The sequence below is a fragment of the Protomyctophum parallelum genome (assembly GCF_964188405.1).
Source record: "Protomyctophum parallelum genome assembly, chromosome: 15".
Taxonomy (NCBI): domain Eukaryota; kingdom Metazoa; phylum Chordata; class Actinopteri; order Myctophiformes; family Myctophidae; genus Protomyctophum; species Protomyctophum parallelum.
Genome location: NC_139710.1, coordinates 21,691,742 through 21,710,375, shown reverse-complemented (window position 1 = coordinate 21,710,375; position 18,634 = coordinate 21,691,742). Strand labels below are relative to the sequence as shown.

Genomic DNA, 18,634 nt, shown 5'->3' with positions numbered 1-18,634 from the left:
TTTTTACTGGAGTCGTGACCCATCAAAATTGGTCCGTGAACAACAAATGGGTCTCGACCCAGTGTTTGGGAACCAGCTGTGTTCTAGGTTACCTGGTACTGCTGCCTATGATGCATGTTTAAGTAGTAGCCAGAGTATTGGGACGGCTGATAGCTGAGGTTGCATTGGGAGTTGCCTATCAGGTCTGCAGAGGACTCAGTCTGTCTCTGGATGTTGCTCGCCGGGGGGTTGGAAGTTGGTGTAGAGCCACTCCCTGGACACAAGACAACAGCTGATTAGCAACACGAAGTCTAATAAAGTCCCATTCACTTGCCAAGAGATATTATGATGGTGCACATCTGTCTCGTCAAACTCTACACAAGATTAGTCTGTCAATGTAGGACAAGCTGACTCCCAGGTTCTCCCACAGTGAAGGACATCGGTTGGTCCACCTTGCCAGATTGACAGCTATAGGTGACAAATGAGGTACACAGCAGGCGTGTGTTACTCACTGCCTGCCTTGGTCTCAGTGCAGGTGCAGCTGCTGACATCCTGCAGCGTGAAGAGAGGCATTGGGGGCGGCCAGCCCAGAACAGAGCTCAGAGACTGATTGAGGTCTGCGTCTGGGTCATAGTGCTCCTCCTGACGGGACATGTTGTGACCCGATAGATGGCCATCACTGTTCGGCATCTGCTTTGTACGTATACACGCGCGCACACGCTCGCACGCAAGCGCACGCATGCACGCACACGCACACACACACACACACACACACACACACATGTACAAACAAACACACACACACACACACACACACACACACACACACACACACACACACAAAAGTTTAAGATTTCACTTACACAAACTGTTTTACATGATCTCTGGAGTCATTTTGATTTTTGATATTCCATACAGACCAATGGTCTGGTCTAAACCCAAAATCCCTCCAATGTCTTACAGTATATGTCATACAATACAGATCAGCATAATGTCAGCAGAAAATTCATCAGTTTCGACGTGTCGCTTTGCACCACATTTCTTACTTCTTAATTAAAAATGTATTTGTTTTTCCCTTTTTTGATCTCGACCCAGTGTTTGGGAACCAGCTGTGTTCTAGGTTACCTGGTACTGCTGCCAGTTATGCATGTTTAAGTAGTAGGCAGAGAATTGGGACGGCTGATAGCTGAGGTTGCATTGGGAGTTGCCCATCAGGTCTGCAGAGGACTCAGTCTGTCTCTGGATGCTGCTTGGGGGGCTGGATGTTGGTGTAGAGCCACTCCCTGGACACAGGACAACAATATATTGGCAACACGAAGTCTACTAAAGCCCCTTTCACTTTCCAATGATGGGACACATCTGGCTCTGCATGGCTCAATTATTATTTCTTCTCTCTCTCTCTCCCCAAATGCATGGATAAAATTGGTATCCCGGCCTAACATTTTTATTTTCTGTTTAATAACGCGCTTGAGAGACAACTACACTACTCTCTAAACACTCTATATAAACAATGGTTATATCGAATTCAGAATAGAATGTGTGCATGTGACTCACAGTCTGCCTTATTAGTCTCAGTGCTGTTGCAACAACCATGTTGTTCCATGTCAACCATGGAAAAGACAGACGGACAGGCAGCCCTTTGCCCGTGGTCTTGAGGGGAGAAGCTGTGACTGGATAGATGGCTGTCACTATTGGGTATGGTTATCTGCTATAGACACATGCACACGCACACGCACACGCACACACACACACACACACACACACACACACACACACACACACACACACACACACACACACACACACACACACACACACACACACACACACACACACACACACACACACCATCATTTTCCAAAATTGACATTTGCTAAATTGCTATGGTGCTTCCCTATTAACTGCTTCATTCACAAGTCTGGACTCCGGTGTAAATACAGTCATAGATCACATGGAGGTCATATTTCTCTTACCAGTTTCTCCATGTTCCTTGTAGTACTCATAGTTCTGGACACGGGATTGTCCCTCATAACTGTAAAGCTCTCCTCCGTAGAGCTCAGAGTTTTGTATAGGATACTTCCCCTCTTAGCTCTAGAACTCTGAGCGCTGGACAGGACATGGTCTCTCCTGGCTGTAGAGATCTGAATATTGGACAACCCATGGTCTCCCCTGGCTGTAATAATAATAATAAGGGTAATAATAATAATGATAAGGGTAATAATAATAATAATAATAATAATAATAATAATAATAATAATAATCTTTATAGTATAGAGCACCTTTCAGACACAAGTGCAGTTCAAAGTGCTTTACATACAAATACAAATTAAAAGAAGAAACAATGGTTAAAAACAAAGGTACCGGTATATAGGTTCAAATCTGGTCAGTGGTAGAAGTAAGACAATTAGTTAAAATTGAAAAGAAAAAAGTTAAATAAAGTTAAAATAAGGTCAGTTAAAAGGTCATAAAAATGGGTCTTTAGCTGCCTCTTGAAGCCATCGACAGAGGTTGCCAGTCTGATATGTAGGTTCCAAATCCTTGGTGCATAGCTGGCAAAGAAAGCTTTGCTGTGTCTCTTGCCGTCTGTTGAGATTTCGACAAAAAGCTCTGGATGCTGGGCAGGACATTGACTCTCTCGCCTGTCACTCTGTCCAGCTCCTGAAAGACACCACAAAGGACTTCAGCTGACATACTCCATCTGGGAGAAATTTAAGGGCCAGACATCTCATTATAATTGTTATAATTGTTTTTAGGCCACTGCTCTATAGTCAACTACTGTATGGTGCCCAGGGAGAATATTGCACATAAATCTGATTGAGGTCTGCGTCTGGGTCATAGTGCTCCTCCTGACGGGACATGTTGTGACCCGATAGATGGCCATCACTGCGCCATCACACGAGCGCACGCACACACGCACGCACGCACGCACGCACGCACGCACGCACGCACGCACGCACGCACGCACGCACAGACGCACGCACACACACACACACACACACACACACACACACACACACACACACACACACACACACACACACACACACACACACACACCATAATTTACTTTTATAGCTATGACTGCGCCACCTTGAGATCGTTCAAGGAATTATCAGAATAGACCAGTAAACTGGGTTCCCCAACAAATGCAAGTTAATTTAGAAGGACTTGAGACAAAGTTCCAAAAACAGGAAATTATTAAACTTTTAAGAACAGTAGGAATACAAATATTTATTAGACCAAGTGTCATTTTGAGTATCAAACATATCTAACATGGTGTACGAGAAAAGTTGGAAAAGTTGATGGATCAAATTCAAGTCATAATATACAAAAGAAATTGCAAATACAGCTGCAAGCTTTGTCTACCAGATGCTTAGTGCTCTTCAGAGAAACCATTGTTGCAACTTCAAAACCAGTAGGTGAAGTAAGTTCTTGATCACACAACAGCGTTATGACAAGTTTCTACCCACCAGAGACAATATATAAAGTTAAGTGGTTAATCAGACTAATCAATTTTGTAATTTTTTCAATGTTGATTCATTTATATATACAATTCTTGACTGTTAGATTAAAAAAATAGGCCCAGGCCGTAGCGTAACGGTCTGGGCACCGGACTGGTGATCCAGTCGCGGTGTGCCGCGGGTTCGACTCCCGGACCCGACACGGCCTTTACCGCATGTCATCCCCCCATCTCTCTCCCGTTTCCTGTCAGCCTACTTTCTATCCCTTAAAAAATCAATAAAGGCGTAAGCCGAAAAAAAAAAAAAAAAAAAGATTAAAAAAAACAAAAAACGTTATCGATCTAAGAAATAATCAATGGTTTGCCACACTGCTCTATCTACTGGATGATAGTGTACACGTGAAAACAGTGGCATACTAGAAAAAGTGCCCTTCTGGGCACAGGTCTCCACCAGGATTCTTCCTCAGCCTAGTGGGAATATGCGTGCACAGTTTCATCGCAATGGGACGCTGCGTTGAGGAGTTGTGGCGATTTGTACAAAGCGGGCTACTCCTGAAAACTGTAGGAGCCAATCGTGGCCAATCAGGATGGAATATGAGAAATCAAACAAACCTGTCTTGATCACATGACTATGGAGATCATGTGTACCGATTTGCGTGAAATTTGGATAAAATCTGAAGGAGTAATAATAGAAAATGTGTTTTACATATGTCGGCCTCCTGGTGGCGCTATAAAGAGCAGATGTGAAAAATTCCAGACAAAGGTTTTTCCTTGGCCTCTAGGGAGTTGGCATACAAAGTTATCCACAGATCCGTGCAGTTAGAGGTAATGTGGGTGCACAATTTCAGGGAAATCACGCGATGTGTTCATGATTTGCAGCATTTTGTTTGAAACTGAGCACTCCTTTGAACTTTGGAAGCCAATCTTAACCAATCAGGATGGAGTGTGAGAAATGTGAAAGACCGGTTTCGTTGAATGGCTCTAGAGAGACTGTGTACCAATTTGCGTGATGTTTGGACAAAATCTGTAGGTGTACTGTGCAAAAACTTGTTTTGCACAAAGCGGCCTCCTGGTGGCGCTATAACAGGCCGTTCTGGAAAGTTTGGGGCAGAGGTTCATCATTGGCATCCAGGGAGTGTGTGTGCAAAATGTGGCATGGACCGGGTTAACGGTGGCCGAGATTAGCTGCTCACGGACACACGGACGGACGGACACACACACGGACGGACGGACGGACACACGGACGGACGGAGTGCAAAACATACTCTCCCCCCATGCCTTCGGCCTGGTGGAGACAATAAAGAGATGGTATCATTGGTATGTTACTCACTCAGCTTAAGCTATGGGAACTATAATACAAGTGAGTGAAAAACAGTTGAGAGCGGGTGAGGGGAACCTATGGGAAACTACAGCACGCCACGTAGTTCATTTGATTTACTACAGATACTTGGTGCTTATATTTCTCAAAATCTTTAGGAACAAAATAAACCAAACTTAAAAACAAACAGCTTTTTCAAAGCCCCCCAAAAAAGAAACAAGACTGTACATTTTTGCACACACCCGTGACTATTTTCCTTTTGTATGTATTTTTTTTGACGAGCAGTATTTCCTAGAAATACAGGTAGAAAAGGAAATGCCGACAGCCAGCGCTCCTTCATACAGTTTCACCTGTGACAAAATAACAGCGAATGGTATTCCCAAAGTTAAAGTGCAATAAGGAGACATTGACAGGTTAGGGAAGGAGCAGTGGCGACAGACCGACCGGCCGACCACTACACGAGGTCACTCCCCGGAGCGGCAGCAAGCACGGAAGCCACACTGCAGGTTCTGGCAGCCGCTGGCCGTGTCTACGTGGGGACCGTCGATGTTGTCGCAGTAATAGAAGTGCTCATCGTTGAGAGCAGGGCAGGCAGACACCAGCTCGTGCAGGCCCACTTCAGTGATGAACAGACAGCCAGAGAGGTTGAGGTGCTCTAAGAGCGGAAGCCCCCCACACTGAGATAGAGCCCTCAAGCCCAGGTCTGTGACTTGATAGCATCCAGAGAGGCTGAGGAACGTCAGTGTGCGTTTGGCCTCTGCCTGCTCAGTCCTGTGCGTGTGCTGGTACAGGGACGTCCCGCCGCGGCGGCGGCTCCACCCCGCCGTGTCCTCAATGTCCAGGGCCAGGGGGTCCAGCACCCAGACCTGGGCCGCCACAGTGCGGGCGGTGGAGGCTCGGTGGCCCGGCCGCTGCTTGAAGATGAGGGCCTGGCGTCTCCTGGCGGCCGGGCGCAGGCTCCTCTCGTCCAGCAGAGAGAGGGGCATCGGGGAGCTCTTCAGGAGCACCGTGCGTCGCTCGCAGTGTTTCTCCAGCGGTGTGGAGGAGGAGCAGGGGGACGCCAAGTCCCCGAGGCCCAGAGATAGTTTCTTCAGGGTGAGGTCGGTGAGCTTCTCACAGCCCGATAAATCCAGGTGCTGCAGAGAGCGACAGAACACCGGAGAAGACCAGCTGTCAAATGCAGAGTCTGTAACATCAGTCTGGGTCAAGTCCAGATGAGTGATATTAGGACAGAGGCTGAGGATCTGACGGACCATCTTACTAGAGAGTGTGGAGCTGTACGCCAGAACAATGGACTTGACAGAAGGACCCACTGTTGGGAGGAGGTGGTGGATCATCCCGTTGAGGAGTTTCTTCTCTCTCTGAGCGGTGCTGATGGCCTGGGAGCCCTCTGTGTGACTGGACACATCAGTCTCATCCACGTCTTCGTCCTTGTCATACTCCTGGTAGGCATCCTGTCTGCTCTTCACCCACACCTCATCTGGCTCCAGGGCCAGGTCGCCAGGAGGACCACTGTAGTAATCTCCTCGGGCCCAACGTACGGGGTAGAGGTGCCTCCAGAGAGAGCCCGTCTTGGCCAGCACTGCCCAGTTGCTGCACACCTGGTTACAGCGACACAGATCCTCAGGGCTCAGGTAGTGGAACAGTCTCAGGAGGATCTCGGTATGCAGCTGCGAGACGTGGGTCGAGGAAGACCCCGTCGGCTCCAGTTCATGATCTGTTTTCTCGTGGTTGGCGTATTTGAAGGCCTTCTGCAGCTTTTCCGCCTGGCTCCATAGACTGAGTCCTTTCAGCACCTCGGCTGCACAGTCCCACTGCTGTTGGTTGCAGTGCTGAGCTATCACCTGTTTCTTGATGTCCTTGACCTCCTCGTAGGTCACACACACAAACACACACACACACACACACACACTTTACTGTAAACAAAAGTTAACTAAGTACCACTTTCTTGAACAAGACCAATAAGTAAGTAAGCTTCCTAAGCCATACTGAAATGAAACTGACCAGAAAACACATTGTGCCACAGTGTGCCAGAGCCAGAGGGATGGCCAACTAAATCAGCTGCTAACCCTTACAACGTAAAACGAGTTATTACATTGTAACCCAGCTTAAAGCAGTACCGTGCCATTCTCCACCCCCACAATGGTTTGTTCATCTCCTGAAACAAGTCAAGTAAAACACAGACTCCCTGCACTAAGCGGGTCAGCAACTTCCCAAAAACGTTTTTTTTTCATACCAACCTTGAACGAATACGAGACTGCTCACCCCTTTACCAAATCGCCCCGGGCGTACAGCCGGGGGAACAGCGTGGCCTGGTATTCCTAAAGTAATCTAAGTAAATTATGCTTAAACGGTTAAACCTAACCTTATTCCTAACCTCAACCTCAGTAAAACGATGCCTAAACCTAACCCTATTCCTAAACGTAACCCCAGTAAAACTATGCCTATCTATCTAACTTATTTCTAACCTTATTCTCAGTAAAACAAAATAAAGAATACAAGAACCACCGCACCGAGCTGTCGGCGTGAGGTCGGCGGAAAAAAGCTGGGGCGAGATGGAATTGGGGCGACATGACCTGTTACCCCTTGAACAATGCTATACCAGCAGGATGAAGACTATATGAGTTAGAACGTAAGTGAAATTAGACCTGATAATTCACCATCTGGATATTTGGTTATACCTGGTACTGCTGCCAGGTGTGTGCGTTTCTGTCGGCGGAGTATCGGGGTGGCTGGTGGAAGCTGTAGGTCAGCAGGTCTGTGGATGGCTCAGTCAGCTGACTTTCCAAATCAAAAGGACTCTCTTCCCATCATGAAAGAGATAACAAGGGTCATGGAACAGAAACATAATGAAAACAGCTGTCCTCAGCCTGCTACTTGTCATCATGGAGTCGCTGCAGTGCTAAACTCCCCTTTCAGTTGCTATAATTTCTTTGGTTACAAGAACCAATTAAGGTATGGTAACTCCCCTTTGCGGGTGCACATATTCACACACGCACATGTTGACAACCTTGACCGGGTCAGTATTGAAGTCCTGCAATGCTATCACAGCAGCAGAGAACAGTGTGTCACTGTAAATGTACCTCCATGCCTGCTGTGCCAAGAAGCTATCACAGGAGGGCCAGGAAACGTCTGGCCTGTCACAACCAGGACTGACAGACTGGAACCGCTCCCTGCTCCGACCTCAACGTGGACCACCAAATGGACCCTCGTGGGTCTACACCTCTGAGAGCGTGTAAATGGAACGTAGAGGAATAGGTTCCATTTTGACCCTCTCTGAGTTAAATTAACAGTACCCCGAGGGCTTTGCAAGTGTACAGTACATTATTGTGCCAGAGATTAAAAACAAATTGTATCCAACTGGGAGTCCTTGAAATGTAAAAGGTTTAGAATGTGTGCACTGTGCCTACCCTTTCATTACTCATCCATTCATACTGGCCTGGGAACAGCTGCCAGTACTCACTAATACATTACATTGTGATTAAAGCTCTAACCCTAAGCCTGATAAAACAAATTGTTTGGCATCCAATTTTGGGTATATGCCTGCATGTCCTCCTAGCATCGACATGGGTATTTCAAAATAGCTAAACATTTGTGTCAAATTGCAACATGTTGTGAGCTTGTAGATCTGCTATTTTCCAGAGATTGCAGACCAGGACCTGGTCATTGAGGCATAATAGGATTTAAGTTGCGAAGCACTATTTACAGAGCATTGTTCATCTTGTTAAATATTTAATAATAATTGTTCTATTGCAAGGTCATTGTGACAATCTGAAATAATGCTTGAAAATAAATTGTCCAAACACGCACTTTTATGCATGCTGACGTGTGACATGAGATATTCATGTGGCATGATGAGGTGATGATGAGAGTGACTGACTATTAGTGAGTGAGTATTGTTGTTTTTATGAGTGAGTGCTCACCTGAGACAGAGGGAGAAAAGATGCTGGCGTTTGAGATGCTGTGAGTTGTGGAGAAGTGTCCCACCCCAGGGAACAAGCAGTTTGAGACTTCATTCTTGGCAGCCACGTCGGATCCAGTCAGAGTCACAGGTCTAATCAAGCCCATCTTCTCCTCCTGAGTGTGCTGTCGGTGGACGGCAACCTGGAATTATGAATGGAGTTCAAGAAAGACCACAGTTTTGTAAATCCTTTCATTTGTTTGTTGTATGATATTTAAAAAAAAACATGATTGGAAAATGTCAATAAAACTATTGTAAAAAAAAAAAAAAAAAAAGAAAGACGACTGTTTTATAATTTTACATATTGTTAGTACTGTTTATGGCTGACAGAAAGTCACATGCTGGTGCCTGTCATCAGAGAAACTGCCTGGCATGACTAAACATTGAATAGTTTGCAAACTCAATAAAGATAGAGCTGACATGTGTCTAAAGAGAGGGAAAAAGTGTCCATTATGGAGCCAGGTGTCATGCACTAGGAAATACATGGCAAAACAAGGAAGTCCACACACAAGTCAAACATTTAAACGTATTGATCTATATTAACTACAATAATGCAATAATCATAAACTGGTATATGAGATGTGAGCAAGTCAGTAATCAGTCATGTCTGCATGTTTATGGATGTATGTATGTATGAGTTTATGGATGTATGCATGTTGTGTGTTCTGTGTTGTATAAAATAAAAAAGGTTTAAGGCAACTGCTTCAAAGGGAGAGAGCATGAGAGATTGTAAGAAGTCTTTATACCTTCCCAAAACCCCTCACCCAGCTCTGATGGCCTGCTTCACTGAGGCTGCCAGCAAGCCAGCAGTGGAGGCAGAGGTGCAGTGCCGTCACACAGGGTCTGCAACACTTTCCCCCTGTCTTTATGTTTCTGGGTGTCAGCACCTCACCACAACCTTTGGTGTGTGTGTCACCTTTCCTGCTACTACAATATCGCATAATCTAAATAGCTGAATCAACTGTATTGTTTGTGTATAAACTGAGCATATAGCGCTTGCAACACTTTACAATTCATCAGTTGATTGACAATATCCCAAGTGGTTTACAACAGAAGTGAGTTATTTATAAACTAGCGTTGCTATTGTTAGCATTAACATTATAGGCATATGCCTACTCATTTTCAAGTATGATGACATAATTATTGTTAGGCCCCATAGGAGGACGTGAAATTTAATTTTTTATTTAACCTTTATTTAACCAGTAAGAACACATTGAGACTGCGTCTCTTTTACAAGTGGGAACTGGCCAAGAGGCATAAATAAAATTATACTTCAATACCACATCGTCAATGTTACATTTTGGACCAGCAAATACAACATCCATAATACACCTTAAAGTACCTATGAATAAATACCTGTCACCTGTCCTACTTTTTAGTAGCAGGGCAAAATACACCATAATCACAATCTACACGATCTGAACCGATATACTAAATATATAGGCATGAACATAGGGTAGCTGTGCAGGTGTTGAAACAGGTTTTGAAACTTCTCAAAGGAACTTTCAAAGCCAATTTTAGTCTGGACTGTAGATCATTCCACGACCAAGGGCCAAAGAAGGCCAGACATTTTTTTACCTCCCTCTGGGTTAATCCCAAATGAATATAAATCCATATAAGTAGACTCAAGCAATGCTGTTGTGTCTGCATGTCTGGATTACAATTTAGGATGAAATCACAAACTGGCATTGTCATTCCCCAAAGTATAGCCCTCATTGTAGGAAAAGCAAATACATGAACACTAGACAGAATCAATTCAAATGGTACAAGGGTAGAACAATAAAGTGTTACCTTTGCTGAATGAACTCTCTGTCTCTGTGAGATCGGTTTGCATTTTGGACACAGAAACCCTGATGAAGGGACACCCTTGTGTCCCTTCATCAGGGTGTGGTTGCTGCAGCGACAACACTTTAGAGTTCTTGTGGACATCTTGCCTCCAGGCGGAGTAGGTCTGGGACAGTCCATCTGCTGGGGCTACTCTTCCTTGCTCATCATCATTACTTGACAGACAAAGCAATTGATCCTTGGCCTGCCTGAACGCACACCATCAGAAAGATAAAGGTGTCATAATGCCTCCGGACAATTAGATGCGAGTTGTTTCTCAGCTCGCCTGTTTCTGGACAATTTCCTCCTGTGGAGGAATGCGTAGGAGCCGTCCTGTACGTGGGTGTCGCCTAGCAGGGAATTGGCACACGTCTTAATGTTTCCGACCAAACACAGATAGTCTACACAATACCCGATTATTCTGTAGGCCTACCTGCCTGTGGTTGGAAATAATAATAAAAATAGGGGGCCTACTGTACATGCTGTTTTTTACACAGCCTGTTCAGCACAAGCAGTTTCCAGTTTTGTGTGGGAAACAGAGAAAACATTGAATATACTGTCCATTAAGTCCTGTGGTTTATCTAAACTATCTATAAAGTGTAGGCCTATGTTGAGATTGAGAGAGAGGACCCCCATCACGCTATTGTAGGAAACTAGATTGTCAGGCTGCTACTGTATGTGGCCTAAAAAATTGGCAATGAGTTATGGCCATTTTAAATTTCAAACACCGCTGTAGTGCCCCAGGTGTGATTTCCTTTTTCTTTCTTTTTCTTTCTTTGACCATAATGATTGTCTCATGAATGTCTGTTGTCTCTTAAACAATTTGAGACTGGCTTGGAAGTATTTGTTGTTTTAAGTGTCAATGTATGTTACTGTATGTAAATTTAATCTTTTAGTTCTTTGTCTATTTACACATTTTCTTTGCTAATAACATGTTCAACTCATGTGGATGTGTATTTAAAAAAATATTTAAAAAAATAAATTGATTAACTCTTTTATAATAACCATGTGAAGAGAGACATTTGTGAAGATAGATAGTTTTGACAGTGTGTTAACCACAGATGTGTGCCTTTGTCACTCACAATGCAATTATGAGACTTTCAGTGAGTGATTCTCAAACATTTACATGAGATTAGATTATATTCTCAAATAGCTGAAGAATAAGGGCTAAAGTGTTTCAACTGTTCCTCATTTTGCTGTGGACGCCCTTGGACGGACCCCATCAAGGACCCCATGTTGAGAACCAATGTGTTGCAGTGTGACTGGTCTGTTTAGGCTGGAGAGGCGAACCTGCCCCTGCAGAGCTGTGTGTTAGCCAAGTTAAAGTATGAGTGAAGCCATTGTAGTCAGTGTGGGTGCAGGTCTTCCCACCCTGTATCACAGCAGTGCAGTACTCCTACTCCCTTATCCATCTTTCCTCAAATGCTGTGTCATTGCTTCCTCGCCTGATGGAGGGATAAGTGGAGACAGCTCTGAAAGCAGCTGTTCAGACATGGAGAAATAGCTGCAGTGGTTCCTATAGACGAGCCTTCATCCAAAGCGCTTTACATCAGAGCTGGACTGAGACAAAAATTCGGCCTGGACATTTTCGCGGAATTTGATCCAGACAGGCCCACCACTACCAGCGTGCAGATACTCTACTGACTTTTTGGGTCGAGGCCCATACAACTATTTGAAATACAAGCCCTTAACACTACTACATTTACAGTAAATACATAAAAAAATGATACACAACCAACAGACAACTAATTTCTCATTTGGCCCAGACCGGCCCACGGGCCACCAGAGGGTCGGTCCACCGGGCATATGCCTGGTACGTCCTGTGGCCATTCCACCCCTGCTTTAAATAGATTGTGCATTAAATTCACCCATTTACATACAACTATTATAGCTAAGAAGACGTGCGAATGCATTCACATATTTCTCTTCACTATTTAAAATACAACTGGCTTAGTTTAACAACTTATTTTTCTTGTTGTATACTGATGCTATAGTTTTTATTTTAGTGGGACAGACTTCCTGTGAATTTGTGTGGTGTTTTCAGCATTCCAACGGTCTTTGAGCTGGCAGGGTTTAATGAGAGTGACCTTGACTAGCTGGTCCTGTTGGAAATATTTCATATTTCGCTGACCTCAAAAGCTCAAAGCACACACACTGGTATTGTTTGATAATTTAGTGTGTGTGTGTGTGTGTGTGTGTGTGTGTGTGTGTGTGTGTGTGTGTGTGTGTGTGTGTGTGTGTGTGCGTGCGTGCGTGCGTGCGTGCGTGTGTGCGTGTGTGCGTGTGTGTGTGTGTGTGCGTGCGTGCGCGTGCGTGTGTAACAGAGTGGTCCTCTGTTACTTATTCTGCACAGCATATTGGCACTTTATTAACTTGCACAGTTGTATTTTGCAGTCATGGTTTTATTGTTGAATACCGTTTCCTGTTTAGCTGAGATGGCCACCTGCATGGGGAAATGCTTGGTGATTAACAAACATGAGGGGCAAGTGCAATGTGGGTTATAGATGCAATATGTTTGGGAAGTGCAATAATGTGGAGTTCTATTGTTGAGGTTTGATTGAATGCCTAACAATTGCCTGTGATGGGTTTCAGTGAGGATTGGGCTGGACCATGTCAGGATAGCAGGGGGGGGGGGGGGGTTAAGATGTGCTGTTGTGATTGATTATTTATGTTGTAGTGTGAAGGACTTATTATATAACTTGTATAGTTCATGTAGTTCACAGAAACTTGTAACATTTGTATGGTTTAAGGTTATTTATATACTGTATACTAGTCCTTACCCGTTCTGAATATATGAACAGCAAATCATGTTCAGTGTGCGATGTAATAGATCACATTACTGATAGGGGGGGAATTGTTTACAGATGGTCTTGGGAAGTTGGGTTGGGCACAAAAGTATAGGCTAATTAAATGCTGTAGTACAATCATAAGTACACCATTGATGTGTGATGTAAATATGGTGGTGATATTCTGCCTATAAATGGAAGTTATTGAATATTTTCAAGTTCGGTGTTGCACTTTGTAGACGGTCCCTAACCACTCACCGTCTGCTGCCCATGGAGATAATAAAACGGTGAACGCTGTGGTTGGCTTTTTGGGCTTCAAAGCAAGTTGTAGTTTGTTCTTTATATAATCAGGATAATAATTTGATGTTTTGTGTGATTTAGGAACGTGTCGTTGTCATTGCATCTGTCTGTATGTATTTTGTCATTGTGTTGTTTCCGACGGCACGGGATCTGTCTTCCCCAAACGTCTCCATTTGGCCACCCCGAGACCCCGACAGATAAGCATTCCGTTGTGATCGTGCTGTTCAGTGTGTCACGCAGCCACGCTGGGTGCGCGCAGGGCTGTAACCTGTCGTTGTCAGTGTCCAGGCATGTGTATGACACGGCGAAGGAGGTGGTTGAGGAGGGGGCGGACAGTGTGGTCTCGAAACAGTGTGTGTGTGTGTGTGTGTGTGTGTGTGTGTGTGTTCACGTTAACATGCCTCCGTCCAACTCTCGGAGCTTTCAGGTGCCTGTGCCACTCAACCCGGCCGCGATGCTTCCCCAAAGAAGAAGTTATGTCGACTGACGCAAGAGTAGCTGTAGGCCTACTATGGGTCCGAGTTGTTTTCCTCGTGTGGGTCTGATGCATAGGTCTGATGCCTGCCTGGGGGTGGTGTGAAAAAGGGGAAGTGCGTTGGAGAATGCAAGGGGAATGTTGCGCCGGAAACTGTGTCCCAGTATTAATCTGTGTCCGTCCCAACATACATTTCACTGGTGACACTGGTGACACGTGATTTGCGGGGAGATACTGCGCCCTGGGTGCGGTTGGATTATTTCATATAAATGGGTATAGTACTGTAAATATGACATGAATATGAATGTAAAGTAGTGGTTGAGGTGTGGACAGGCTAGCTGTTGGTGTTGTGCATGGTGAGATGTGTGCAAATGGTGTGGTTTAGTAGGAGAAGACAGCCAACGGATGCACAACACACACACACGCGGCGCCAAATTGTATAGGGCACTCTTTGTTGTGTTGCGGCGGTAGCTAGAGGAAGCATGCCAGTGGGGTAACGGTGAGAACGGTGGCCTGTGATGCAGGTGTCGCTAAGGGGCGGAGGTGTGTGAGGGTGCGAGGTTAATTCACTAATAAATTCATTATTAATCATTAATGTGTCAAATCGAAAACATATTCATATGGTCAATACCTGTGTGAAAAGTGGGAGTGATTGGTGCAGGCAATGAGGAGATACGGCGGTGTTTCTGACATTCATTCAGACATTGTTAGAATTATAGTATGATAGTATGATGATTGTTAGAATTATAGTATGATGTATTTATTGTATGCTTATGTATGTATTTATGGTATGTTCTCATTTGAAGACACCCCTGTAAATGGGATAGTCCATTCTCATTATCTCCAGCTGGGTATAAAAACAGTAAGGACGGCCGGTCGCTAGAAATGGATTCTGCCCTCCCTCTATAAAAGGCTGCCATTTTGCCAGTGAACTGAAGTCTGTGCTGGGAGTAGAGAGCTTCCTGTATTTATGCCGGTTTGTAGTGCTCCTTTTGTGAATAAACATACCAATGGTTAACCTTTACCAATGCCTCTGTACTGTTTCTCTAGCCACTAACACGGTCATTCCTACAGTGTGTGCGTGTGTGTGTGTATGTACATTTTTTTATTTAAAAGTTTTGTGACAAGAAATGTGCTTTAGCCACTTACTCAAGAATGCAGTTATGGTCTGGTTCAGTTCCCTAACTGGGTGTCTCCTTTATATCCCCCACATCAATGTTAATACACTCTGCAGGCGAGCGGTTTGCCTGGCATGGGATGAGATGCTGATCCATGACAAATTTAGAAGCTGCCAGTCTTTTCTGACGCCCAACAGCAAGGAGGTGCAGCTGCGGATTCTTCTGGGTGTGTAGATGCTCTTCGAAACTTTTGAGATAAGGAAACTGAACATTAGACTAGAATGTGCAGCTGTGAAGGGCTTGCCACACTCTCCACAGTAGTACATCACACAATGCAAATTGCAAGAGAGGTAGATCCCTTGGGGGATTGTAGTAATGGGTGATTTTTTCTGAGGGGTGAGTTTAACACATCTAGCCATTCTGGCTTTTTCAAGGACTCACAAGGATCATATATCATTCTCTATATTAATTTACACAGCGACAGAGAAAATTACACAATAGACATTTTTGAAGAGCTATAGTGTTGATTCTGTCTTAAGACAAACCTATTGACAACTAGAACTGCACTCTGTCGAGTGCCTACTTGTTTGTTGCACCTACTAGTGTGCAAGCAGAGCGTGCAAGTACTGTAGACCGCTACAAACTTTCAAATCTCAGCCTCTCTGTGAAGGAACGTTTGCAATATTGAATTATTAGGTTTAGCTATTTGCTACGTACCTTGCTTTTGGAGGAAAAAAAGTAGTATATTGAAGTATGGTAATGATTAATTATGCCTGTTATGGCAGTGGTGTCAGATTACATCATGTATACATAGGGCCATTACCTTTAGTCCACCCGACACTGAAACATGTCATCGTTACGTCACCATCGATAACCAATTATACCCTGGCATTGGTACATATATTCATCACGTCATATATGTCTATATATGTGTATATGTCTGTATATGTAATTTCTGAGTGATTAGTTGCGAACGCAGTGATTGCGAACGCAGTGATTGCGAATGCAGTGAGCACTAACTATGACAGCAAGGGCTGAATGTCTGTGTGTGTGTCCCGCTGTTACACCACCCGCCTGCCACCAGAGGGCGCAGCTGTATGAGCACTAACTATGACAGCAAGGGCTGAATGTCTGTGTGTGTGTCCCGCTGTTACACCACCCGCCCGCCACCAGAGGGCACAGCTGTATCACACAAAACACACACACGCACGCACTCACACACACACACACACACACACACACACACACACACACACACACAACTTAACTTAAAAAAACTTAACTTAAAAAAAACTTTAAAAACACTTAACTTCAAAAAACTTAACTTCAAAATAAAATCTTAAAAACTTAAAAAAACACAAAAAAACTTAACTTAAAAAAAAAACTTTAAAAATACTTAAACTTCAAAAAACTTAACTTAAAAATAAAATCTTAAAAAAACACAAAAAAGTGAAGTTTAAAAAGAAAACCTTAAAAAAGTATGTAATTTATTCTAATTGTTATTGCCATTTACGAGCTGCGTTCGCTTCCCGCGTTTGCGCGTCTTACTTGTGGTATAATGTGGTTACTCGGGTGGTTTGATGCGTATGTCCCTGGCATTGGTACATATCTTCATCACGTCATGGGACATCCGCGGGAAACTTACCTGCACGGTCTGCTTCCGTATGTCCGGGGCCAGCATATGCCATCATATCATATGCATTCTAAGGGACATTGGTACATATCTTCATCACGTCATGGGACATAATGCTTCGTAGCATGACGGAAAACATACCTGCCCGGTCAGCTTCATGCCAGCATAATGACATCATATCATATGCTGGCCCCGGACATACGCATCGTAGCACCTGACTGATAACATTACTTGCACGCTCTGCTTGCACAAGTAATTAATGGAGAATTTGAACAAATCGGCTGTCGGTATGTCAGTGGAAACCCTTGGCCAATAAGGGACCACCATTCCTTGACTACGTAGGTTGGTATAAGGTCAATTGATTAGAGCACCCCTCACTTCACACAGGTGCGATTTTTGAGGTGGCGCTAGCCCCTCTTATATACAGCTTTTGTCCCCACGCATCTCAAGATTTGCCATTGACAATGAAAGGGGAATTTCATTTCAAATGTCCACTAAATCTTGTCCCCACACGTCTCAAGAATTGCCATTAACAATGGCAAATCCTGCCTATACGTATATGGGCATATCAGGTTTGTTGATGGTTATGCCTGAGTGAGTACAGGTTGTTATGGTTACCATTGTTGATAGTCAAATATGTCCACCCTCAAATTATGGATATGGCTGACACATGAAATCATTGGAATGACAAGGGCATCCCGCAGCATAAAAAGACTCACGCCCATCAGATTTCATCCTCCCTTCATCCCCTACAGCCTACAGATTCCAACATTAACCTCCCAAAACGAACCAGGGTCAAGAGGTTACATGCATTAGATGCTGTTACCTCTGGTTAAGGTCTGATCAGTTGTTTTTATTTATTTACCGTAGATAGACATTTATATGTCACCATGGTTCTAGCCGACCTGGGGCAGAAGATCACCTCTGCACTGAGGTCTCTAAGTAATTGTCATTGTTATCAATGAGAATGTGTTAAACTCCATGTTGAAGGAGGTTTGTACAGCTTTGTTAGAGGCATGATGTCAATATTAAACTTGTCAAACGGCTACGAGAGAATGTCAAGTCTGCCATTGTACTGGAAGAGATACCTCCTGGTCTGAACAATTAGACCTCTCAGAGAATTCAGGCTGGAACCCAGGCTAGTTACTTTGTTCCTCATGAGAAGAGTCCTCTACTGTATATGTTTAAGCCTAATGAGGTTTCATGGCTGTATTAGATCAAACGGGCCGGGGTACTATTTAAGTGTTTTTCATCACATAAAGAATCACACTTGTGTGAAGTCAGGGGCGCTCTTATCATCATGACACTGTCACCATCACATTCCGTGCTCAGCCAATCAAATCATCACATTCCGTGTACAAACACACGCACACAAAGCTGTGCATATACTGTAGGGGGGAAAGCACACCGCATAAATGGTAAAAATCCCCAACATAGATCTCTTTTCAATTTAAATTGATTACTACAGTATAATGTGGCCTTAGGACAATAGGAGTTCATTGAACTGATACAATAGAGTGCCTAAGCATTGCATACGTGGAACCCTAAATTACGTGTAAAGTCCCCCCATATTTTTCCATACTGTACACGTTTTCCCTGTTCTTTTTTTAACTGTGTATGTTCTGATTTCTTTTTTTTGCATAGAAGTGTATATTGGTATGTCTTTAAATGCTCTGATGAATTGAAAATGGAGGACCTGATGTAAACTAGGCATAGTGCTTTTTCTGGTTGTATCCTTGTATCAGATTTTGTATTGACCTGTACCTTCATTGAAATGTAC

The 18,634-nt window shown here is 44.1% G+C and overlaps 1 protein-coding gene across 1 annotated transcript; it reads right to left on the bottom strand.

The window, feature by feature from the left end:
* Nucleotides 1–5,109: 5,109 nt before the first annotated feature.
* On the bottom strand, nt 5,110–16,909 carry LOC310871729 (F-box/LRR-repeat protein 5-like; the record flags this gene model as incomplete). The annotated part of the gene is made up of 9 exons (XM_083783368.1): nt 5,110–6,637; nt 6,878–6,915; nt 6,998–7,088; nt 7,439–7,560; nt 8,681–8,861; nt 9,465–9,577; nt 10,510–10,751; nt 10,829–10,892; nt 16,867–16,909. 9 exons carry the CDS (start codon nt 16,907–16,909, stop codon nt 5,222–5,224), a joined length of 2,310 nt encoding a protein of 769 aa, XP_083639494.1. The 3' UTR covers nt 5,110–5,221.
* Between the last annotated feature and the right edge of the window lie 1,725 nt (nt 16,910–18,634).